The 25,552-nt window shown below is 42.7% G+C and overlaps 7 protein-coding genes across 8 annotated transcripts in view; all 7 read right to left on the bottom strand.

Annotated features, from left to right (window-relative positions):
* The window catches only part of LOC136954609 (protocadherin gamma-A11-like), a 69,087-nt gene extending 59,881 nt beyond the window's left edge, over positions 1 to 9,206 (bottom strand). The window contains exon 1 of one of the 2 annotated variants that reach the window (XM_067248235.1): positions 6,822 to 9,206. In XM_067248235.1, coding sequence (XP_067104336.1) covers positions 6,822 to 9,206 — 2,385 coding nt within the window. Of the gene's footprint in view, positions 1 to 3,615; positions 6,001 to 6,821 lie in introns of those variants that run through there. The other variant, XM_067248234.1, reaches the window with a different exon arrangement.
* On the bottom strand, positions 7 to 2,842 carry LOC136954405 (protocadherin gamma-A7-like). The gene is made up of 3 exons (XM_067248038.1): positions 2,515 to 2,842; positions 455 to 1,230; positions 7 to 72 (listed from the first exon to the last, which is right to left on the bottom strand). The coding sequence occupies exons 1-3, from the start codon at positions 2,840 to 2,842 to the stop codon at positions 7 to 9; spliced, it is 1,170 nt and encodes a 389-aa protein (XP_067104139.1).
* Positions 9,207 to 10,049: 843 nt separating the features above from the next.
* Positions 10,050 to 12,449, bottom strand: LOC136954539 (protocadherin gamma-A7-like). The gene is made up of 2 exons (XM_067248164.1): positions 12,133 to 12,449; positions 10,050 to 10,851 (listed from the first exon to the last, which is right to left on the bottom strand). The coding sequence occupies exons 1-2, from the start codon at positions 12,447 to 12,449 to the stop codon at positions 10,050 to 10,052; spliced, it is 1,119 nt and encodes a 372-aa protein (XP_067104265.1).
* A 630-nt stretch (positions 12,450 to 13,079) lies between these two features.
* Positions 13,080 to 15,590, bottom strand: LOC136954538 (protocadherin beta-16-like). Its single transcript, XM_067248163.1, has 2 exons — positions 13,206 to 15,590; positions 13,080 to 13,100 (listed from the first exon to the last, which is right to left on the bottom strand). Exons 1-2 carry the CDS (start codon positions 15,588 to 15,590, stop codon positions 13,080 to 13,082), a joined length of 2,406 nt encoding a protein of 801 aa, XP_067104264.1.
* An 830-nt stretch (positions 15,591 to 16,420) lies between these two features.
* Positions 16,421 to 18,820, bottom strand: LOC136954537 (protocadherin gamma-A7-like). The gene is made up of 2 exons (XM_067248162.1): positions 18,492 to 18,820; positions 16,421 to 17,204 (listed from the first exon to the last, which is right to left on the bottom strand). Exons 1-2 carry the CDS (start codon positions 18,818 to 18,820, stop codon positions 16,421 to 16,423), a joined length of 1,113 nt encoding a protein of 370 aa, XP_067104263.1.
* Positions 18,821 to 19,705: 885 nt separating this feature from the next.
* Positions 19,706 to 22,111, bottom strand: LOC136954534 (protocadherin gamma-A4-like). The gene is made up of 2 exons (XM_067248160.1): positions 21,789 to 22,111; positions 19,706 to 20,507 (listed from the first exon to the last, which is right to left on the bottom strand). The coding sequence occupies exons 1-2, from the start codon at positions 22,109 to 22,111 to the stop codon at positions 19,706 to 19,708; spliced, it is 1,125 nt and encodes a 374-aa protein (XP_067104261.1).
* Positions 22,112 to 22,890: 779 nt separating this feature from the next.
* On the bottom strand, positions 22,891 to 25,341 carry LOC136954533 (protocadherin gamma-A8-like). The gene is made up of 2 exons (XM_067248159.1): positions 24,969 to 25,341; positions 22,891 to 23,681 (listed from the first exon to the last, which is right to left on the bottom strand). The coding sequence occupies exons 1-2, from the start codon at positions 25,339 to 25,341 to the stop codon at positions 22,891 to 22,893; spliced, it is 1,164 nt and encodes a 387-aa protein (XP_067104260.1).
* Between the last annotated feature and the right edge of the window lie 211 nt (positions 25,342 to 25,552).

Below are 25,552 nucleotides of genomic sequence, written 5' to 3'. Positions count from 1 at the left end.
CAAAAATCACAGTTCGGTGTCTCTGTACTCCATCTCTGCAACCCGGACTTTGGTATCTGCGAGCAGTCCATACTGTATCTCATAATACATTGAAAAGATGGGGGAGGTACTGCACAATACAACCTACTCTGGAAATCACTGGCCAACAGCGGCCCTCGGAGTCTATTGCACTGAATTACACAAGAAAATGCCACAGGCTTGTGCAAACAACCGGATTTTAGGCTTAAGCTTGCTAAAATATAATTGATTTAGTAAGATTCCAAAATATATTGTTTTCTCCGAGTGGAATTAAACATGGAGGCAGTGGAGTTACATTCTTATAAAAGATCTGTCACGGAACGAGTGCTGTCCAATAGTTGTAGTGCTGAAATTAATTTAAGATAGGCTTTGAATATATAAATGCTGTGTGTCATGTTACAATACTTAAATATGCAACCAAAATAGTCACACTCACCTCTAAAGGAGAATCTGGTTCGTCTAAGATGCTCTTTTCACTCTGTATCCGCTGCATGGTTCCTGTCAAGTTGGGGTCCATTATCAGGACGTTCTGACTACCGGGTCTGGCAAACTTACAGTCACTCTTTCTGGAGTCAGTCGTCCTGCACACTTCGTAATTGTACACGTGCTGCAGAGTTCCCGTTCCCAAAGTGTCTGCGTAACGCGGTGGGTAATACGGAATAACCGGGAGATTGGAATGATAGAGGATACGAGACTGTCTCCATCTGTATATTTTCACTGATATAATAACCACCAAACACGTGATGAACAGAAATGAAACCACAGCCAAAGCCAAGACTAAGTAAAAAGTCAGGTTGTCATTGTACTCCTTGTCGTGCGTAAAGTCAGTGAACTCCGAGAGCACTTCAGGGAAGCTGTCCGCCACCGCCACGTTAACATTGACTGTAGCTGAACGAGAGGGCTGCCCGTTGTCCTCCACTACAACAGTGAGCCTTTGTTTCACTGCATCTTTATCAGTCACTTGGCGAACAGTTCTTATTTCCCCATTCTGTAAGCCCACTTCAAACAGCGCCCTGTCTGTGGCTTTCTGCAGTTTATAGGAGAGCCAGGCATTCTGTCCAGAGTCCACATCAACAGCCACCACTTTAGTGACCAGATAGCCCACATCTGCTGAACGAGGCACCATTTCAGCCACCAGAGAGCCGCCAGTCTGGACTGGGTACAGAACCTGAGGTGCGTTGTCGTTCTGGTCCTGGATCATTATTTTCACAGTCACATTGCTATTGAGTGGAGGAGAGCCTCCATCCTGCGCTTTTACACGGAACTGGAAGTCCTTGATCTGCTCGTAGTCAAAAGAGCGCACTGCATGGACGACTCCACTATCAGCACTAACGGACACATATGAGGAGACGGAAACTCCGTTAACCGAGGAGTCCTCCAGTATGTAAGAAACACGAGCATTCTGGTTCCAGTCAGCGTCGTTGGCTTTCACTGTGAATATAGAGAGGCCCGGTGTGTTGTTTTCTATAATGTAGGCCTCATATGAGCTCCTCTCAAAGACAGGCGAATTGTCATTCACATCTGATATCTGTAAGGTGAGAGTGATGCTGCTGGAGAGCGAGGGCACGCCCTCATCAGAACACGTGACACTGATGTTATACTCAGACGCTCTCTCTCTGTCCAGTTCACTGTCTGTTACTAAGCTATAAAATCCGTTAGAGGTAGACTTTATTACAAACGGGATATTTTCACTCAAAACACAACCAACTACTCCGTTACTATCAGAGTCGGGATCGTGAACACTCATCACAGCTATAACTCTCTGAGAGGGGGAGTCCTCTGGAACTGACCGTGACGTTGACATTAAATCAATCATAGGCATATTATCATTCACATCTATGATTTCGACCATTAACTTGCTCGAATCTGAAAGGCCACCCTGATCCTTAGCTTCTAAATCTATTTCGTAATGTTTTGATAGTTCATAATCAACCTCCCCTATCAAACGGACTCCCCCATTAGTTTCGTCAATTTCAAACAATTCCTGAATTCCTTTGGTCCTTGATATGGAGTATGTGATTAAACCATTAGATCCATAATCAATATCTCTCGCATTAACTGTAGTTAATAATGTGCCCCTCGGTGAGTTTTCAACCAAACTAGCTTTGTATATCGCTTGCGTAAAAGTCGGGGCATTGTCATTGGCATCAAGCACAGTGACGTGTATCTGCACTGTTCCAGACAGCTGTGGCTCGCCACCATCCACTGCTGTTAATACCAGAGAAATCTGCTCTTGTTTTTCTCGATCCAAAGGCTTTTGTAAAACCATCTCTACCTTTTTACTTCCATCTACTTGATTTTGTAACTTCAAAACAAAATTGTCAGTGGGTTTAAGAGCATAGCTCTGAAGTCCATTGACTCCTATATCAGAATCGACAGCTCGCTCCAGGACGAATTTTGCCCCAGTAACAGCTGATTCACTAATTTCAAATTTCATAGCATTTTTGTCGAAAACAGGAGCATTGTCATTTATGTCAGTGATTTCAATTGTGACTCGATAAAATTCTATGGGATTCTCTAAAAGTATTTGAAAATGTAGAGCACAAGGCGTTGTCTGTCTACAGAGCTCCTCACGGTCTATTCTCTCTTTGATCAGAAGGACTCCCATTTCTTTATTCAGCTCGATGTACTCTATGCTATTTCCTACGTGTACACGAGCTTTTCCTGTTTTTAATCGTTTGATGTCTAAACCCAAATCCTGCGCTATGTTACCGACTAAAGAACCTTTCACCATTTCTTCACGAATAGAATAACTGACCTGCCCGTACACTGAACCGAGAGAGAGGAACGAGATGAACAACAGTAGACCTACTTGCCGTGTCATTGTTCTCTTCGACATCAAATTGGAGGTACGAATCAACAAAGGCATCATAATCCGCAAGAAATTCTGTGATATTTTGATTAATACTCAGAACCAAATATACTATATGAAAAACAAAACAACCCAATCCAACGGAACAAAATAATCCCGGATTGGTGTCTCAGTACTCCGTCTCTGCAACCCGGACTGTGCGCTCTGCGTGCAGCCCTTTCTGTATCTCATAACGTCGAAAAGAGGGGAGGTACTGCAGTAAGCCGCCCAACCCACTGGCCAACAGCGGCCCTCGGAGTCCAATGCATTAAACTACACATCAAGTTGCCAAGGGCTAGCGCAAACAAGACAACATTTTTATCTTTTTAAACGCAAGAACAATTGTTAGAAAATTGATATAGAGATCGATGGCAAAGCTATAGACAGGATATTTTCTTGGTGTTCGGAATTGCCAGAATCGTTTTTTACACAAAATCGATGTCATCAGTGCTCTTTACCTCATTACAATTCCATAATCAGTATAGGAGGAGCGTGTTGTGTGTGCGTGTGTGTGTGTGTGTGTGTGTGTTTGAGGGTATTCATGCAATTGTTTTAGTCTTTTTTTTAAAGCATTGGTTTTATGAAATAACAAGTGTATGCTGCATGATTCTAAAATGTTGTCTCAGAGAGGAAATAAATATTGGGGTCGTTGAGTGCTGAATGGTTTTAAGATAGGCTACGTTATAATAAATACTGTGCGTTAAGTTTTCAAGATCCCACAATTCACCTTACATATGAAAACTCACCTCTAACGGAGAATCAGGTTCGTCTAAGATGCTCTTTTCACTCTGTATCCGCTGCATGGTTCCTGTCAAGCTGGGGTCCATTATCAGGACGTTCTGACTACCCGGGCTGGTGAACTTACAGTCACTCTTTCTGGAGTCAGTCGTCCTACACACCTCGTAATTGTACACGTGCTGGAGAGTTCCCGTCCCCAAAGTGTCTGCGTAACGCGGTGGATAATACGGAATCACCGGCAGATTGGAATGATAGAGGATACGAGACTGTCTCCATCTGTATATTTTCACTGATATAATAACCACCAAACACGTGATGAAAAGAAATGAAACTACAGCCAAAGCCAAGACTAAGTAAAAAGTCAGGTTGTCATTGTACTCCTTGTCGTGCGTAAAGTCAGTGAACTCCGAGAGCACTTCAGGGAAGCTGTCCGCCACCGCCACGTTAACATTGACTGTAGCTGAACGAGAGGGCTGCCCGTTGTCCTCCACTACAACAGTGAGCCTTTGTTTCACTGCATCTTTATCAGTCACTTGGCGCACAGTTCTTATTTCCCCATTCTGTAAGCCCACTTCAAACAGCGCCCTGTCTGTGGCTTTCTGCAGTTTATAGGAGAGCCAGGCATTCTGTCCAGAATCTACATCAACAGCCACCACTTTAGTTACCAGATAGCCCACGTCTGCTGAACGAGGCACCATTTCAGCCACCAGAGAGCCGCCAGTCTGGACTGGGTACAGAACCTGAGGTGCGTTGTCGTTCTGGTCCTGAATCATTATTTTCACAGTCACATTGCTACTGAGTGGAGGGGAGCCTCCATCCTGCGCTTTTACACGGAACTGGAAGTCCTTGATCTGCTCGTAGTCAAAAGAGCGCACTGCATGGACGACTCCACTATCAGCACTAACGGACACATATGAGGAGACGGGCACTCCGTTAACCGAGGAGTCCTCCAGTATGTAGGAAACACGAGCATTCTGGTTCCAGTCAGCGTCTCTGGCTTTTACTTTGAATATAGAGAGGCCCGGTGTGTTGTTTTCTATGATGTAGGCCTCATATGAGCTCCTCTCAAAGACAGGAGCGTTGTCATTAACATCTGATATCTGTAAGGTGAGAGTGACGCTGCTGGTGAGCGAGGGCACTCCCTCATCAGAACACGTGACACTGATGTTGTACTCAGACGCTCTCTCTCGGTCCAATTCACTGTCTGTCACTAAACTATAGAAACCGTTTAGTGATGATTTGATTGTAAAGGGGATATTTTCATTTATTCCACAATTAACTTCGCCGTTATTGTCCGAGTCTGTGTCTTGAACGCTCATCATGGCAATTACTTTATTTTGCGGGGAGTCCTCCGTTATAGCATTTGATTTTGAAATTATATTGATAACGGGGCTGTTATCATTAACATCAACAACGTCAAGAATGATCTTGCTAGAGTCGGATAGACCTCCATTATCTATGGTTTCAATGTCAATTTGATATTGCTTGTTTTTTTCAAAATCAAGTTGACCAACTACTGTAACTTCTCCGTTATTTTTATCAATGTGAAAAAGTTCAGTTAATGTATACATGCTTTTTGGAATACGGTAGGACAATACTCCGTTGAATCCTTTGTCGGCATCAGTCGCACTGACCGTTGTGACTCTTGTTCCTTTTGATGCATTCTCTGATATGCTTGCCTTATACATTGCTTGCGTAAAAACCGGGGCATTGTCGTTTGCATCTAATACTGTAATGTGTATTTGCACTGTTCCAGACAATTGGGGGTCGCCTCCATCAATTGCTATTAACACTAAAGACATATGTTCTTGTTTTTCTCGATCTAAAGGTTTTTGTAAAACCATCTCTACCTTTTTGCTTCCATCTGCCTGATTATGTAGTTTGAGAACAAAATTGTCCGTGGGTGTCAAGGAGTAGCTTTGGAGACCATTGATACCAATATCAAAATCCATAGCTCTCTCTAAAAGGAATTTTGATCCTGACACTGCAGACTCACTAATTTCAAAACGCATTTCGCTGTTTGTAAAACTTGGAGCATTATCGTTTACGTCTTTAACCTCCACAGTTACTCTAAATAATTCCATTGGAATGTCCAGAATTACTTGAAAATGTAGAGCGCAAGGCGTCGTCTGTCCGCAGAGCGCTTCACGGTCTATTCTCTCTTTGATGAGGAGGACTCCCCTTTCTTTATTCAGCTCGATGTATTCTGCGCTGTCTCCAGTATAAATGCGAGCTTTACCTGATTTCAATCTCTTTATGTCTAAACCTAAATCCTGCGCTATGTTACCGACTAAAGAACCTTTCACCATTTCTTCAGGAATTGAATAACTGACCTGTCCGTGAACTGAACCGAGAGAGAAGACCGAGATAAAAAACAGTACTTGCCGTGCCATTGTTCTTTCCATATTTTCCTCTGTATCAAAGAAATATATAATGATCCACAATACAACCGTGTATAGTCCAGTATTTTCCCGAGTAGGTCATTGACGAGAAATACGTTCTGAAATTGAATATATAGACCTTTAAAAGATTTGCAGCTTCTTGTTTTTGTTCTGTATGTAATGCGGACTGTGCGTTTATGCTCCTCTCTCTAAAATGTATCTTGGTGGGGGAGGTACTGCTGTACATCTGCTCTACAACCCCAACACACTGGCCAACAGCGGCCCTATGAGTTCAATTCACTGAACTACACTTCAGTCACGGTCAATTCAAATCTTCAGTTATGACATGAATTATCCAGCCAATGCCGAGCTTGCTTAATCTGTAATAATTTGACACTTTTACAACAACAACAACAAAATGTACGTGAAATGTAATACTAGCTTCACGGAACATATGTTAACTAATACTGGCAAATATGACATTGACACGGCTTTAAACCCATTCTCAAATTATAAGAGCAGATAAGCAACGCTATTTTTATGTATAACTTCCGTGAACGTGGACACCTAAAACATTACATTTCCATAATACACGGTAGTATAACGTGTTGTATTAAATAACAAACCAATAATAGATCATAAGACCACGTGTAGGAGTGACTGAGTGGGTACGGTTCATAAGGTGTGTAGGCTAGGTATCAAGCTGGAGCTAACTATTTCGCTGTCCACAGAATAAGGTGCTGAAATGGCAACCGAAAACTAAGGTTTGAGGCTGATATATTCGCAAAGAGGATACTTAAAAATATTGGCATGAGCAGTGACAGCACACTAACCTCCAGTGGGGAGTCTGGTTCATCCAGGAGGTTCTTTTCACTCTGTATCCGCTGCATGGTTCCTGTCAAGCTGGGGTCCATTACCAGGACGTTCTGACTACCCGGTCTGGCGAACTTACAGTCACTCTTTCTGGAGTCAGTCGTCCTGCACACCTCGTAATTGTACACGTGCTGCAGTGTTCCCGTCCCCAAAGTGTCTGCGTAACGCGGTGGATAATATGGAATCACCGGTAGATTGGAATGATAGAGGATACGAGATTGTCTCCATCTGTATATTTTCACTGATATAATAACCACCAAACACGTGATGAACAAAAATGATACTACAGCCAAAGCCAAGACTAAATAAAATGTCAGGTTGTCATTGTACTCCTTGTCGTGCGTAAAGTCAGTGAACTCCGAGAGCACTTCAGGGAAGCTGTCCGCCACCGCCACGTTAACATTGACTGTAGCTGAACGAGAGGGCTGCCCGTTGTCCTCCACTACCACAGTGAGCCTTTGTTTCACTGCATCTTTATCAGTCACTTGGCGAACAGTTCTTATTTCTCCATTCTGTAAGCCCACTTCAAACAGCGCCCTGTCTGTGGCTTTCTGCAGTTTATAGGAGAGCCAGGCATTCTGTCCAGAGTCCACATCAACAGCCACCACTTTAGTGACCAGATAGCCCACATCTGCTGAACGAGGCACCATTTCAGCCACCAGAGAGCCGCCAGTCTGGACTGGGTACAGAACCTGTGGTGCGTTATCGTTCTGGTCCTGGATCATTATTTTTACAGTCACATTGCTACTGAGTGGAGGGGAGCCTCCATCCTGCGCTTTTACGTGGAACTGGAAATCCTTGATCTGCTCGAAGTCAAAAGAGCGCACTGCATGGACGACTCCACTATCAGCACTAATGGACACGTATGAAGAGACGGATACTCCGTTAACCGAGGAGTCCTCCAGTATGTAAGAAACACGAGCATTCTGGTTCCAATCAGCGTCTCTTGCTTTCACTGTGAATATAGAGAGGCCCGGTGTGTTGTTTTCTATGATGTAGGCCTCATATGAGCTTTTCTCAAAAACAGGCGCGTTGTCATTCACATCTGATATCTGTAAGGTGAGAGTGACGCTGCTGGAGAGCGCGGGCTCTCCCTCGTCAGAACACGTGACACTGATGTTATACTCGGACGCTCTCTCTCGGTCTAATTCACTGTCTGTTACCAAGCTATAGAATCCGTTTGAGGTAGACTTTATTGCAAACTGAATATTTTCACTTAAAACACAACCAACCATTCCGTTATTATCAGAGTCGGGATCGTGAACGCTCATCACAGCTATAACTGTCTGAGAGGGGGAGTCCTCTGGTACTGAACGTGTCGTTGACATTAAGTCAATCATAGGCATATTATCATTCACATCTATGATTTCGACCATTAACTTGCTAGAATCTGAAAGGCCACCCTGATCCTTAGCTTCTATATCTATCTGATAGTGTTTAGATTTTTCATAATCAACCTCGCCTTTCAACCGAACTTCACCGTTACTCTCATTAATTTCAAAATGATTCAATATACCAACACTGCTACTCGATATGAAATACGTCACTATGCCATTAGATCCATTATCTATGTCTGATGCACTAACTGTAGTTAAGACAGTTCCAGTAGGGGAGTTCTCAACCAATCTAGTCTTATATATTGCCTGCGTAAAAACTGGAGCATTGTCGTTGACGTCAAGCACGGTGACGAGTATCTGGACAGTTCCAGACATCTGCGGCTCACCACCGTCAGACGCCGTTAACAACAGATGTATTTGCTCTTGCTTCTCGCGGTCTAGAGGCTTCTGTAAGACCATCTCGACCTTTTTACTGCCATCTGCCTGGCCTTGTAATTTCAAAACAAAATTATCCGTTGGGTTAAGAGAGTAACTTTGGAGTCCATTTATTCCAATATCTAAATCGAACGCTCTCTCCAGTATAAATTTTGCTCCTGTCGATGCCAACTCGCTTAATTCAAATTTCATCTTATCTTTCTGGAAAAAAGGGGCATTGTCATTTATATCCGTGATCTCAATTGTGACACGGTAAAATTCGATTGGATTCTCTAGAATTATTTGGAAATGTAGAGCGCAAGGCGTTGTCTGTTCACAGAGCGCTTCACGGTCTATTTTTTCTTTAATGAGGAGGACTCCCCTTTCTTTATTCAGCTCTATATAGTCTGCGTTGTTTCCTACATGTAATCGAGCTCTGCCTGATTTCAGTCTCTTTATATCTAAACCTAAATCCTGCGCTATGTTACCTACTAGAGAGCCTTTCACCATTTCTTCTGGAATAGAATAGCTAACCTGCCCGTGCACTAAGCCGAGAGAGAGGACCAATATGAATAGCAGTACTTGCCGTTCCATTGTTCCGTCCGTAATGTCCTATGTTTAAAATAAAGATATAAGGATTCACAACAAAATCGAGTATAATCCAATATTTTGCAGTGTCGATCATCGACGACATATAGGTTCTAAAATGAAATATTTCACTTTAAAAAAGAATAGCAGAACGGTGTTTTTGTTCTCTACGTAATGCGGAATGTGCGTTTCTGCTACTTCTCTCTCTAATATATCAACTTGGTGGGGGAGGTACTGCTGCAAATCTGCTCTGCAAACGCAACACACTGGCCAACAGCGGCACTATGAGTTCAATTTACTGAACTACACATCAGTCAAAGCCAAATTCAGCTCCTCAGATATGACATGAATTAACCAAGCAATGCAACATTTGCTTAATCTGTAATAATTTGACATAAAACACACAATCATATCCACACCAGCAAGTATGAACTAATTCAGGAAAATATAAATTCGAAACAGTTTTAAACCTCTTCTCAAATGACAAGAGAGAGTTGATAGGCAAACCCAATATTTCACGTGAAAGTTGAGTGAAAGTGTACAACTATTCATCAAATTCCCATAATACACATTAAAGTGTTACTTCCAAAAATATTCTAATTAATTAGATAATAGGAACATATGTACGATAAACTGAGAGGGTAAAGCTCATAGGGTGCAGGCTAAGCAACACATGTTTGCAGCTAACTATGTCGCTGTTCATAGTCCCTAGTGCTGAAATGGAAACCGAAAGGTATAGGTTGAGGCTGATATATTTACATTTACATTTAGTCATTTAGCAGACACTCTTATCCAGAGCTATACAGAGATATTTGCTAAAAGGGTACAAGAAAATATTGGCATGAGCAGTTACAGCACACTAACCTCCAGTGGAGAGTCTGGTTCATCTAGGAGGTTCTTTTCACTCTGTATCCGCTGCATGGTTCCTGTCAAGCTGGGGTCCATTATCAGGACGTTCTGACTACCGGGTCTGGCAAACTTACAGTCACTCTTTCTGGAGTCAGTCGTCCTGCACACCTCGTAGTTGTACACGTGCTGTAAAGTTCCCGTTCCCAAAGTGTCTGCGTAACGTGGTGGATAATACGGAATCACTGGGAGATTGGAATGATAGAGGATACGAGACTGTCTCCATCTGTATATTTTCACTGATATAATAACCACTACACACGTGATGAACATAAATGAAACTACAGCTAAAGCCAAGACTAAGTAAAACGTCAGGTTGTCATTGTAATCCTTGTCGTGCGTAAAGTCAGTGAACTCCGAGAGCACTTCAGGGAAGCTGTCCGCCACCGCCACGTTAACATTGACTGTAGCTGAACGAGAGGGCTGCCCGTTGTCCTCCACTACAACAGTGAGCCTTTGTTTCACTGCATCTTTATCAGTCACTTGGCGAACAGTTCTTATTTCCCCATTCTGTAAGCCCACTTCAAACAGCGCCCTGTCTGTGGCTTTCTGCAGTTTATAAGAGAGCCAGGCATTCTGTCCAGAGTCCACATCAACAGCCACCACTTTAGTGACCAGATAGCCCACATCTGCTGAACGAGGCACCATTTCAGCCACCAGAGAGCCGCCAGTCTGGACTGGGTACAGAACCTGAGGTGCGTTGTCGTTCTGGTCTTGAATCATTATTTTCACAGTCACATTGCTACTGAGTGGAGGGGAGCCTCCATCCTGCGCTTTTACACGGAACTGGAAGTCCTTGATCTGCTCGTAGTCAAAAGAGCGCACTGCATGGACAATTCCACTATCAGCACTAACAGACACATATGAGGAGACGGAAACTCCGTTAACCGAGGAGTCTTCCAGTATGTAAGAAACACGAGCATTCTGGTTCCAGTCAGCGTCTCTGGCTTTCACTGTGAATATAGAGATGCCCGGTGTGTTGTTTTCTATGATGTAGGCCTCATATGAGCTCCTCTCAAAGACAGGCGCGTTGTCATTCACATCTGATATTTGTAAGGTGAGAGTGACGCTGCTGGAGAGCGAGGGCACTCCCTCATCAGTACACGTGACACTGATGTTATACTCAGACGCTCTCTCTCGGTCTAATTCACTGTCTGTTACTAAGCTAAAAAAGTTACTTGAAGTTGCTTTCATCAGAAAAGGAATGTTTTCGTTAATCGAACACTTAACTTTACCATTTTCACTCGAGTCTGGGTCTTGTATATTAATCATTGTTACGACTGTATCTGTTTTGGCATCTTCGGCTATAATATTTGATCTAGATATGATATTTATAATAGGTTTATTGTCGTTAATATCAACAATATCGACTATTACTTTGCATGAATCAGTCAGTCCACCATCATCGCTTGCACGTAAATTGATTTGGAAATGTTTAGATTTTTCATAATCAATGTTTCCTATTACTGTCAGCTCGCCACTGTCCTCATTTACTTGAAAGGCTTTTCGGACATCATCTAACATGTTTGTGATTGAATAAGTTATCTTACCATTTGAACCTTGGTCAGCATCTGAAGCGCTAACTGTAGTCACAACTGTACCTTTTGGGGCATTTTCTGTTACTGTAGCTTTATACACAGGCTGAGTAAAAACAGGCGCATTGTCATTGACGTCTAATACGGTGATGAGTATCTGCATTGTTCCAGACATCTGCGGCTCGCCTCCATCTATGGCAGTCAGTACTAACGACAACTGCTCCTGTTTCTCTCGATCTAAGGGTTTATGCAAAACCATTTCAACATTCTTATTGCCATCTGCTTGGTTATGCAATTTAAGAGCAAAATTATCAGTTGGATTGAGCAAATAGCTTTGAAGACCATTATTACCAACATCAAGATCCATAGCCCTTTCCAACACAAATTTTGCCCCACTGACTGCGGACTCGCTAATTTTGAATTTCACCTCACTTTTCCCAAAAGAGGGAGGGTTATCATTAACGTCGGTGATCTCAACCGTAATACTGTACAATTCCATAGGATTCTCTAAAATGATTTGAAAATGTAGAGCGCAAGGCGTTGTCTGACCGCAGAGCGCTTCACGGTCTATTCTGTCTTTGATGAGGAGTATTCCCCTTTCTTTATTCAGCTCGATGTATTCTCCGCTTTCTCCAGTATAAATACGAGCTTTACCCGATTTCAACCTCGGAATATCTAAACCTAAATCCTGCGCTATGTTACCGACTAAAGAACCTTTCACCATTTCCTCGGCAATTGAGTAACTGACCTGCCCGTGCACTGAACCGAGAGAGAGGACCGAGAAGAACAAAAGTACTTGCCGTGTCATTGTTATGTCCGATATGTTTTCACCTCAAATATAAACGCAACAAACCTGTGATTATTCTCTAATCGTTGGGCAATATTCCATTCGTTTTCGGCGCCTAAATCCAAGTAGAACAACTCCAAGATAGAAAATTCTCTAACAAAAGACTAGAACCTCAATTTCTCCGTCATTGCTGATGTCTGTTACCCGGTCTGTGCGCTCTGGGTCCTGCTCTTTCTTTCTAATATGTCGAAGTAATGGAGGAGGTACTGTAGCAAATCTACCAACCCATAACACTACCACACACTGGCCGACAGCGGCCCATAGAGTTCATTGTCAAGAACTACATTCGTGTCTAAATAATTTAGTGAAGTATCAGAATTAAAAACAAAGAGTTGAAGGCACATTGTGACGGCACGGTTGTCACGTTTTCATCTTTCAAAGAGCCTCCATTATGCATGGTGAAATAAGTCAATGCCTTCAAATTATGGGAAGCAATGTCTTAAATTCATGTTGGAAAATTCAGGATATTTATTTAAATTATTGGACAATACATGAATAAAGTGTAATCTATGCTTGAATGAAAAAAGCCGGAGGCAGAGAAAAAAGAGAGAGAGAGTCTCTTCTCAGTGTTGTCAGGACTAAATCAACGTGTCACTCACCATTAACATATTGCTAACACGTTTTGTGCGAAAGAGTGAAATTTAAGGGTATGGGAAGCTTATTAAGTTCTACTGAACGATCATACCTATGGGCAAACACTGAATTAAATTTACTAACCTCAAGGGGTGAATCTGGTTCGTCTAAGATGCTCTTTTCACTCTGTATCCGCTGCATGGTTCCTGTCAAGCTGGGGTCCATTACCAGGACGTTCTGACTACCCGGTCTGGCGAACTTACAGTCACTCTTTCTGGAGTCAGTCGTCCTGCACACCTCGTAGTTGTACACGTGCTGCAGAGTTCCCGTCCCCAAAGTGTCTGCGTAACGCGGCGGATAATACGGAATCACCGGGAGATTGGAATGATAGAGGATGCGAGACTGTCTCCATCTGTATATTTTCACTGATATAATAACCACTAAACACGTGATGAAAAGAAATGAAACTACAGCCAAAGCCAAGACTAAGTAAAAAGTCAGGTTGTCATTGTACTCCTTGTCGTGTATAAAGTCAGTGAACTCCGAGAGCACTTCAGGGAAGCTGTCCGCCACCGCCACGTTAACATTGACTGTAGCTGAACGAGAGGGCTGCCCGTTGTCCTCCACTACAACAGTGAGTCTTTGTTTCACTGCATCTTTATCAGTCACTTGGCGAACAGTTCTTATTTCCCCATTCTGTAAGCCCACTTCAAACAGCGCCCTGTCTGTGGCTTTCTGCAGTTTATAGGAGAGCCAGGCATTTTGTCCAGAGTCCACATCAACAGCCACCACTTTAGTGACCAGATAGCCCACATCTGCTGAACGAGGCACCATTTCAGCCACCAGAGAGCCGCCAGTCTGGACTGGGTACAGAACCTGAGGTGCGTTGTCGTTCTGGTCTTGAATCATTATTTTCACCGTCGCATTGCTACTGAGTGGAGGGGAGCCTCCATCCTGCGCTTTTACGCGGAAATGGAAATCCTTGATCTGCTCGTAGTCAAAAGAGCGCACTGCATGGACGACTCCACTATCAGCACTAATGGACACATATGAGGAGACGGGTACTCCGTTAACCGAGGAGTCCTCCAGAATGTAAGAAACCCGGGCATTCTGGTTCCAGTCATCGTCTCTGGCTTTCACTGTGAATATAGAGAGGCCCGGTGTGTTGTTTTCTATAATGTAGGCCTCATATGAGCTCTTCTCAAAGACAGGCGCGTTGTCATTCACATCTGATATCTGTAAGGTGAGAGTGACGCTGCTGGAGAGCGAGGGCACGCCCTCATCAGAACACGTGACACTGATGTTGTACTCAGACGCTCTCTCTCGGTCTAATTCACTGTCTGTTACTAAGCTATAGAATCCGTTTGAGGTAGACTTTATTGCAAACGGTATATTTTCACTCAAAACACAGCCAACCACTCCGTTACTATCAGAGTCTGGATCGTGAACACTCATCACAGCTATAACTGTCTGAGAGGGGGAGTCCTCTGGAACTGACCGTGACGTTGACATTAAATCAATCATAGGCATGTTATCGTTCACGTCTATGATATCGACCATTAACTTGCTCGAATCTGAAAGGCCACCCTGATCCTTAGCTTCTATATCTATCTGATAGTGCTTAGATTTTTCATAATCAACCTCGCCTTTCAACCGAACTTCGCCGTTACTCTCATTAATTTCAAAATGATTCAATATACCAACGGTGCTACTCGATATGAAATATGTCACTAAGCCATAAGATCCATTATCTATGTCTGATGCACTAACTGTAGTTAAGACAGTTCCAGTAGGGGAGTTTTCAACCAATCTAGCCTTATATATTGTCTGCGTAAAAACTGGAGCATTGTCGTTGGCATCAAGCACAGTGACGAGTATCTGGACAGTTCCAGACATCTGCGGCTCACCACCGTCAGACGCGGTTAACAACAGAAGTATCTGCTCCTGCTTCTCACGGTCTAGAGGCTTCTGTAAGACCATCTCGACCTTTTTACTTCCATCTGCCTGGCCTTGTAATTTCAAAACAAAATTATCCGTTGGGTTAAGAGAGTAACTTTGGAGTCCATTTACTCCAATATCTAAATCGAACGCTCTCTCTAGTATAAATTTAGCTCCTGTCGTTGCCGACTCACTTATTTCGAATTTCATCTTATCTTTCTGGAAAAAAGGGGCATTGTCATTTATATCCGTGATCTCAATTGTGACACGGTAAAATTCGATTGGATTCTCTAGAATTATTTGGAAATGTAGAGCGCAAGGCGTTGTCTGTTCACAGAGCACTTCACGGTCTATTTTTTCTTTAATGAGGAGGACTCCCCTTTCTTTATTCAGCTCTATATAGTCTGCGTTGTTTCCTACATGTAATCGAGCTCTGCCTGATTTCAGTCTCTTTATATCTAAACCTAAATCCTGCGCTATGTTACCTACTAGAGAGCCTTTCACCATTTCTTCTGGAATAGAATAGCTGACCTGCCCGTGCACTAAGCCGAGAGAGAGGACCAATATGGACAACAGTACTTGCCGTTCCATTGTTCAGTCCGTAATGTCCTATGTTTAAAATAAAGATATAAGGATCCACAAGAAAATTGAGTATAATCCAATATTTTCCAGTGTCGATCATCGACGAGAAATAGCTTCTAAAATTCAATATGTAATTTAAAAAAAGAATTGCAGAACCGTGTTTTTGTTCTCTACGTAATGCGGAATGTGCGTTTCTGCTCCTTCTCTCTCTCTCTAATATATCAAGTTGGTGGGGGAGGTACTGCTGCAAATCTGCTCTGCAAACGCAACACACTGGCCAACAGCGGCACTATGAGTTCAATTTACTGAATTACATTTACATTTAGTCATTTATTTTACATTTAGTCAGAATTACACATCAGTCAAAGACAAATTCAGCTCCTCAGATATGACATGAATTAACCAAGCAATTCAACATTTGCTTAATCTGTAATAATTTGACATACAAAACACAATCATAACTAAACCAGAAAGTATGAACTAATTCAGGCAAATACGACGTCGAAACACTTTTAAACCCCTTCTCAAATGAGAAGTAAGAGTTGATAGGCAAACCCAATATTTAACGTGAAAGTTAAGTGAAAGTGTACAACTATTCATCAAATTTCCATAATACACATTAAAGGGTTACATCAAAAATAAACGAATTATTTAGATAATAGGAACACATGTACGATAGAGTGACATGGTAAAGCTCATAGGGTGCAGGCTAAGCAACACATGATTGCAGCTAACTATGTCGCTGTTCATAGTCCCTAGTGCTGAAATGGAAACCTAAAACTAAGGTTTGAGGCTGATATATTTGAATAAACGGTACAAGAAAATATTGGCATGAGCAGTTACAGCACACTAACCTCCAGTGGAGAGTCTGGTTCGTCTAGGAGGTTCTTTTCACTCTGTATCCGCTGCATGGTTCCTGTCAAGCTGGGGTCCATTATCAGGACGTTCTGACTACCCGGTCTGGCGAACTTACATTCACTCTTTCTGGAGTCAGTCGTCCTGCACACCTCGTAGTTGTACACGTGCTGCAGAGTTCCCGTCCCCAAAGTGTCTGCGTAACGCGGTGGATAATACGGAATCACCGGGAGATTGGAATGAAAGAGGATACGAGACTGTCTCCACCTGTATATTTTCACTGATATAATAACCACTAAACACGTGATGAAAAGAAATGAAACTACAGCCAAAGCCAAGACTAAGTAAAAAGTCAGGTTGTCATTGTACTCCTTGTCGTGCGTAAAGTCAGTGAACTCCGAGAGCACTTCAGGGAAGCTGTCCGCCACCGCCACGTTAACATTGACTGTAGCTGAACGAGAGGGCTGCCCGTTGTCCTCCACTACAACAGTGAGCCTTTGTTTCACTGCATCTTTATCAGTCACTTGGCGAACAGTTCTTATTTCCCCATTCTGTAAGCCCACTTCAAACAGCGCCCTGTCTATGGCTTTCTGCAGTTTATAGGAGAGCCAGGCATTCTGTCCAGAGTCCACATCAACAGCCACCACTTTAGTGACCAGATAGCCCACATCTGCTGAACGAGGCACCATTTCAGCCACCAGAGAGCCGCCAGTCTGGACTGGGTACAGAACCTGGGGTGCGTTGTCGTTCTGATCTTGAATCATTATTTTCACAGTCGCATTGCTACAGTGTGGAGGAGAGCCTCCATCCTGCGCTTTTACGCGGAAATGGAAATCCTTGATCTGCTCGTAGTCAAAAGAGCGCACTGCATGGACGACTCCACTATCAGCACTAACGGACACATATGAGGAGACAGAAACTCCGTTAACCGAGGAGTCCTCCAGTATGTAAGAAACACGAGCATTCTGGTTCCAGTCAGCGTCTCTGGCTTTCACTGTGAATATAGAGATGCCCGGTGTGTTGTTTTCTATAATGTAGGCCTCATATGAGCTCCTCTCAAAGACAGGTGCGTTGTCATTCACATCTGATATCTGTAAGGTGAGAGTGACGGTGCTGGAGAGCGAGGGCACTCCCTCATCAGAACACGTGACACTGATGTTGTACTCAGATGCTCTCTCTCGATCCAATTCATTGTCGGTTACCAAGCTAAAGAAATGATTCGAGGAGGATTTCATCATAAACGGAATGTCGTCATCAATAGCGCAAATAACCTTTCCATTTTCACCAGAGTCTGGATCTTGTACATTGATAATGGTCACAACTGTACCGGCTTTAGCATTTTCTGATACGGAATTTGTTTTCGACATAATATTAATAGTAGGGCTATTATCATTCATATCCACTACTTCAACTAAAATCTTACACGAATCTGTCAGCCCACCATCATCACTAGCTTGTACATGTATTTCATATTGTCGAGCCCTTTCATAATCTATGTTTCCAGATAGCGAAACCACACCACTTTCTTCATTTATCTCAAACATGTCAGAGACATCATCCAGAGTATTAGTTATTGAATATGACATCCGACCATTAGACCCTTGGTCAGCATCAGTGGCGCTTACGGTACTTAGAACTGTGCCCCTTGGTGCATTCTCTTTTGTTAAAGCTTTGTAAATTTCCTGTGTAAATACAGGTGCGTTATCATTGACGTCTAGGACCGTTATCTTTATCTGCATAGTCCCTGACAATTGCGGCACGCCTCCATCTATAGCCGTGAGAGTTAAAGAGAGATACTCCTGACTCTCTCGGTCTAGAGATTTTTGCAAAACCATCTCCACCTTTTTCCCACCGTCTGGTTGATTTTGCAATTTTAAAATGAAGTTATCTTTGGGTATTAAAATATAACTTTGGATACCATTTACCCCATTATCTAAATCCATCGCTCTCTCCAATACAAATTTAGCTCCGACCACTGCCGACTCACTGATCTTAAATATCATTTCATCTTTTTTAAAACTAGGCGCATTATCGTTTATATCGTTGATCTCTATGGTAACACTAAAAAATTCTATGGGATCTTCTAGAGTTATTTGAAGATGCAGAGCGCAAGGCGTCGTCTGTCCGCAGAGCGCTTCACGGTCTATTCTCTCTTTGATGAGGAGGACTCCCCTTTCTTTATTCAGCTCGATGTATTCTGTGCTGTCTCCAGTATAAATACGAGCTTTACCTGACTTCAGTCTATTTACATCCAAACCTAAATCCTGAGCTATGTTACCGACTAAAGAACCTTTCAACATTTCCTCGGGAATAGAGTAACTGACCTGCCCGTGCACTGAATCAAGAGAGAGGACCAAGATGAACAACAGTATTTGCCGTGCCATTGTTCTGTCCGACATTTCTTCTGTTCGATTAAACAAACTCTTTATAGTCCGCTTTGAAGTCTAAAGTCCATCAGTATCCAGTGCCACAAATAAAAGAGAAATATTTAAAAAATACTGAAATATTTAACAACAAATTCGCTGCTAAGAGGCTGTGGTGTGTTTTCTCTGTTACCCGGACTCTGTGACCTGCTTAGTTCTTTCTCTCTGTTCTACGGAGATGGGGGAGGTACTGTTGCCAACCTGCCCTGCAACTGCAACACACTGGTCAACAGCGTCTCTCACAGTTGACGTTACTGAACTGCACTTATTTAACAAGGAAACACTGCAAAAAGATAAAAAGCTTCACTAGTCATGTGGAATGCAACTTCAGAGGTCTATCCGTTTGTTCAACAACAGCTCAATGTTCATTAAACCATAAATAAAATCATAATCATAATACTAATAAATCTAAGTGCTCGTAAGGAAATAACAAGCCAATTGACCTAAGTTGAGGTTTTCCCTCAAGTTACTATTCAATAACCAATAAAAAGCCATTAACCAGCTTTGCTTTAGGCCTACTTAACCCGTTAATTACTATTATGTTTTACCCAGTGTAAACAGTGTATGTGATTCTCAGATGTTAGACAAGTACGTTTTTGATGAATGTGCGAAACTAATAATACAAAATAAAATAAAAGATTTCTGCTGCTCATATCAACTAAAATGTTGCTGTCCACATCCAAGGGTATTGAAATGGTTAATCAGAAATATTCAATATTTAAATCACAACCAACTTAGTCACATTCCAAAGGTTGAGGGTGCATAGACGAAGTAGACTAAAACGTTTTTTTTTTAAGGCAGAGTAAAATAGTAAATTCCTCCAGTTGCTAAACTATCAACAATGAATTACAGCACACTAACCTCCAGTGGAGAGTCTGGTTCATCCAGGAGGTTTTTTTCACTGTGTATCCGCTGCATGGTTCCTGTCAAGCTGGGGTCCATTATCAGGACGTTCTGACTACCCGGTCTGGCGAACTTACAGTCACTCTTTCTGGAGTCAGTCGTCCTGCACACCTCGTAATTGTACACGTGCTGGAGAGTTCCCGTCCCCAAAGTGTCTCCATAACGCGGTGGATAATACGGAATCACCGGGAGATTGGAATGATAGAGGATACGAGACTGTCTCCATCTGTATATTTTCACTGATATAATAACCACCAAACACGTGATGAAAAGAAATGAAACTACAGCCAAAGCCAAGACTAAGTAAAAAGTCAGGTTGTCATTGTACTCCTTGTCGTGCGTAAAGTCAGTGAACTCTGAGAGCACTTCAGGGAAGCTGTCCGCCACCGCCACGTTAACATTGACTGTAGCTGAACGAGAGGGCTGCCCGTTGTCCTCCACTACAACAGTGAGCCTTTGTTTCACAGCATCTTTATCAGTCACTTGGCGAACAGTTCTTATTTCCCCATTCTGTAAGCCCACTTCAAACAGCGCCCTGTCTGTGGCTTTCTGCAGTTTATAGGAGAGCCAGGCATTCTGTCCAGAGTCCACATCAACAGCCACCACTTTAGTGACCAGATAGCCCACATCTGCTGAACGAGGCACCATTTCAGCCACCAAAGAGCCGCCAGTCTGGACTGGGTAAAGAACCTGAGGTGCGTTGTCGTTCTGATCCTGGATCATTATTTTCACAGTCACATTGCTACTGAGTGGAGGGGAGCCTCCATCCTGCGCTTTTACACGGAACTGGAAGTCCTTGATCTGCTCGTAGTCAAAAGAGCGCACTGCATGGACAATTCCACTATCAGCACTAACAGACACATATGAGGAGACGGGAACTCCGTTAACCGAGGAGTCCTCCAGTATGTAAGAAACACGAGCATTCTGGTTCCAGTCAGCATCTCTGGCTTTCACTGTGAATATAGAGAGGCCCGGTGTGTTGTTTTCTATAATGTAGGCCTCATATGAGCTCCTCTCAAAGACAGGCGCGTTGTCATTCACATCTGATATCTGTAAGGTGAGAGTGACGCTGCTGGACAGCGAGGGCACTCCCTCATCAGAACACGTGACACTGATGTTATACGCAGACGCTCTCTCTCGGTCTAATTCACTGTCTGTCACTAAACTATAGAATCCGTTTACGGTCGATTGTATTGTAAATGGTATGTCATCGTTAAGCTTGCATTGTAGGTTACCATTAGTCTCAGAGTCTGGATCGTTTACACTCAGCATGACGATCACTGTGTTCGGAGTGGAGTCCTCTCGTATGGAATCCGATTTAGAAATTATATTAATATTTGGAGTGTTATCATTCACATCAATCACATCAACGATGATCTTACTGGAATCCGATAGACCACCATTGTCAATAGCTTCTATGTCTATTTGATAGTGTTTGTATTTTTCATAATCAATTTGTCCAATCAAAGTCACCTCACCACTTTTTCTATCCAATTTAAATATTTCCGATAAATGATGTTTGCCATTAGAAATAATGTAAGAAACAACTGCATGTGTGTCTTTGTCTAAATCGGATGCACTTACAGTTGTTATGTGCGTTCCTGTTTGAGAATTCTCAGTTACAGTAGCTTTGTAAATTGGTTTGGTAAAAATAGGTGCGTTGTCATTTGCATCCAATACTGTAACAGATATCTGCATTGTTCCAAACATTTGTGGCTCGCCTCCATCGAACGCTGTCAATAACAAAGAGATATTCTCCTGTTTTTCTCTATCTAGAGGTTTCTGTAAGACCATCTCAACCTTTCTACTCCCATCGACTTGATTTTCAAATTTTAAAACAAAATTATCTGTGGGTTTAAGTGAGTAGCTCTGGAGGCCATTCAATCCTATATCAGCATCCATAGCTTTCTCTAATACAAATTTAGCTCCGAGTACAGCTGACTCACTAATCTCAAAATGTTTTCCGCTGTTCGTAAAACTGGGAGCATTATCGTTTATGTCTGTGATCTCCACTGTTACCCGGAACATTTCCATTGGGTTCTCCAGAATCATTTGAAAATGTAGAGCACAAGGCGTCGTCTCACCGCACAAGGCTTCACGGTCTATTCTCTCTTTGATGAGGAGGACTCCCCTTTCTTTATTCAGCTCGATGTATTCTGTGCTGTCTCCAGTATAAATACGAGCTTTACCTGATTTCAGTCTCTTTATGTCCAATCCTAAATCCTGAGCTATGTTACCGACTATAGAGCCTTTCACCATTTCTTCGGGAATGGAATAACTGACCTGCCCGTGCACTGAACCGAGAGAGAGGACCAAGATGAACAGCAGTAGACCTACTTGCCGTGCCATTGTTCTGTTCGACATTTGCTCTGTTCGAATAAACTAAAGCTTTTTAATCCGCTGTGAAGTCTAGAATAGTCCAGCAGTATCCAGTGTCACAGATGGAAGGGAAATATGTCCGCAATATTGAAATGTTGAACAAAATAGTCGCTGTTCTGAGTCTTCGTGGTGTGTGTTCTCTGTTATCCGGACTGTGTGTACTGCTTACTGCTCTTTCTCTCTCTATACCGATATGGGGGAGGTACAGCTGCCAACCAGTGCTGCCACTGCAACACACTGGCCAACAGCGTCTCTCTGAGTTGAGTTTACTGAACTACACATATTTAACGCGCAAACACATAGATTGAAAACTATAGTCATGTGGAATGCGACTCCAGAGGTCCATCAGTTAATTATCATTAGCATTCAGCATTCAACCTTTAAATAATAATATTAAGTGCTCGTGAGTAAATGACAAGCCACTTCACCTACATTGAAGATGTCATTGAATGATCTCATAACCAATAAATACATATAAAACAGATTTCGTGGATGACAACAAAAATATCGTAAAAAGTGTATGTAATATTCGGATGTAAAAAAAATTACGTTTTTGGTGAATGTGCGAAACAACATAGTTTCTTCACAAACATGATTTCTGCTACTCAGAGCACTTAAAATGTTGCTGTCCACACCCACAGGTGCTGAAAGGTATATTCAGAAAAAATACAAACATATTACAATGAAAACCAACATAAGTCAGGGTAGGAAGAGTAAGTTACTCATGTATCTAAACTAACTACCGTGTGTTACAGCACACTAACCTCCAGTGGAGAGTCTGGTTCATCCAGGAGGTTCTTTTCACTCTGTATCCGCTGCATGGTTCCTGTCAAGCTGGGGTCCATTATCAGGACGTTCTGACTACCGGGTCTGGCGAACTTACAGTCACTCTTTCTGGAGTCAGTCGTCCTGCACACCTCGTAATTGTACACGTGCTGCAGCGTTCCCGTTCCCAAAGTGTCAGCGTAACGCGGTGGATAATAAGGAATCACCGGTAGATTGGAATGATAGAGGATACGAGACTGTCTCCATCTGTATATTTTCACTGATATAATAACCACTACACACGTGATGAACAGAAATGAAACTACAGCTAAAGCCAAGACTAAGTAAAACGTCAGGTTGTCATTGTAATCCTTGTCGTGCGTAAAGTCAGTGAACTCCGAGAGCACTTCAGGGAAGCTGTCCGCCACCGCCACGTTAACATTGACTGTAGCTGAACGAGAGGGCTGCCCGTTGTCCTCCACTACAACAGTGAGCCTTTGTTTCACTGCATCTTTATCAGTCACTTGGCGAACAGTTCTTATTTCCCCATTCTGTAAGCCCACTTCAAACAGCGCCCTGTCTGTGGCTTTCTGCAGTTTATAGGAGAGCCAGGCATTTTGTCCAGAGTCCACATCAACAGCCACCACTTTAGTGACCAGATAGCCCACGTCTGCTGAACGAGGCACCATTTCAGCCACCAGAGAGCCGCCAGTCTGGACTGGGTAAAGAACCTGTGGTGCGTTGTCGTTTTGGTCGAGTACAAAAACAGATAAAGAAACATTGCTGCTCAAACTAGGCGAGCCTCCGTCCTGAGCTTTCACCACAAACTTCAGCTGCTTATTCTGCTCATAATCCAAAGATCGAACAGCATGTATAACTCCCGTTTCAGAATTAATTGATATATAACTAGACACTGGGCTTCCATTTATCTGCGTATCCTCGAGGAGGTAAGATACTCTTGCGTTTTGATTCCAATCAGAGTCCCGCGCGCTAACTGTGAAAATCGACATTCCAGGGGAATTATTCTCTATGACGTATGCGGAATAGGTTACTTTATCAAACAATGGGACATTGTCATTTACGTCTGAGATTCTAAGGTGAAGTGTTGTTGTGCTCGAGAGAGGTGGCGAACCCGAGTCAGAGGCCGTTATGATTATATTATATTCTGGCACGGATTCACGGTCAAATGTTGAGTCTGTTAACAAATTGTAGTAGTTTGTTAATGATGATTTTATCTTAAATGGAAGTTTGGTGTCTATATGACATGTCACCTGGCCATTCTTTTCTGAGTCGGCATCTTTTACATAAATAACAGCAATTGTGGTCCCCAGAGGAGCATCTTCAGACACAGGGCTTGAGAAGGACATGACGTTTATCACTGGTGCGTTGTCGTTAACATCCACAATGTCAATAATTACTTTACTGGAGTCCGTTAATCCTCCTTGGTCGGTTGCTTCAACTGTAAATTCATATTTCTTAGCTTTTTCATAATCAATTTGTCCTACAAGTGTCATCTTGCCACTATTCTTGTCCATGTGAAATATGTCAACAAGCTCCTGTTTTAAATTAGATAGCCAATATGTTATGTGTCCGTTTGAACCACTGTCTGCATCACTCGCATATACCGTTGTAACATAGTTGCCTTTAGGGGCGTTTTCCATAACAGTAGCCCGGTAAACTGTCTGGTTAAATACAGGAGCATTGTCATTAGCATCTAGGACTGTGATATCTATGTTTACTGTGCCAGACCTCTGCGGATTTCCACCGTCTACAGCGATGAGCTTTAGCTGAAAACTAGGTTGACTCTCTCTATCTAACGTTTTTTGTAGAATCATTTCCACATATTTTCTTCCATCCGGATTTGAGTGTTGTTTCAGAACAAAATGATCATTTGAAGATAATATGTATTTCTGTAGACCATTATCGCCTACATCTGCATCTTCGGCACTCGCTAACATGAAGCGAGATCCGAGTGTTGCCGATTCACTAATCTCGATTTTAACCTCATTTTTTTGAAACACCGGTGCATTATCATTAATATCTGTTATTTCCACAGTCACACGATGCAGCTCTATTGGATTTTCTAATATAATTTCGAAGCTGAAGCTACACGGCGTGACGTCGCCACAAAGCTGCTCTCTATCTATTCTCTCCTTCACAACTAGAATCCCTTTGTCTGTCTTCAGCTCCGTATACTGAATGCTCTCTCCGGTCACGATCCGGGCCCGACCCGCACGGAGCCTTTTCAAATCTATTCCTAGATCTTGAGCTACGTTACCAATCAGCGACCCTTTGTTCATATCCTCTGGAATAGAGTAACGGATTTGTCCTGCTGCAAAGTGACTGAAATACAGGAGAAAGAACAGCAATTGCAATCGAAATCCACGGTTCAAACGCCATATCTCGCTGGGTTGAGCAAACTCGTTAATCGCCATGTACAAAACAAAGTAAATCCAATATTAAAATTGTTGGTTGTGTCCCTAAAACAGGTTCGAAAAAATAACTAGTTATAGTTTAGAGAGTATTCCAATATATTTATATTGCAGGCTGCTGAGACCAACTACTTGCCATCAAACACACAACTCGCCGTCTCTCTATCTGGTAAAACGCAGTAATAAGGGAGGGACAGCTCAACACGACTGACAG

The sequence above is a fragment of the Osmerus mordax genome, chromosome 12 (genome assembly GCF_038355195.1).
Source record: "Osmerus mordax isolate fOsmMor3 chromosome 12, fOsmMor3.pri, whole genome shotgun sequence".
Classification (NCBI taxonomy): Eukaryota; Metazoa; Chordata; class Actinopteri; order Osmeriformes; family Osmeridae; genus Osmerus; species Osmerus mordax.
This window is presented reverse-complemented; position numbering and strand designations above follow the sequence as displayed.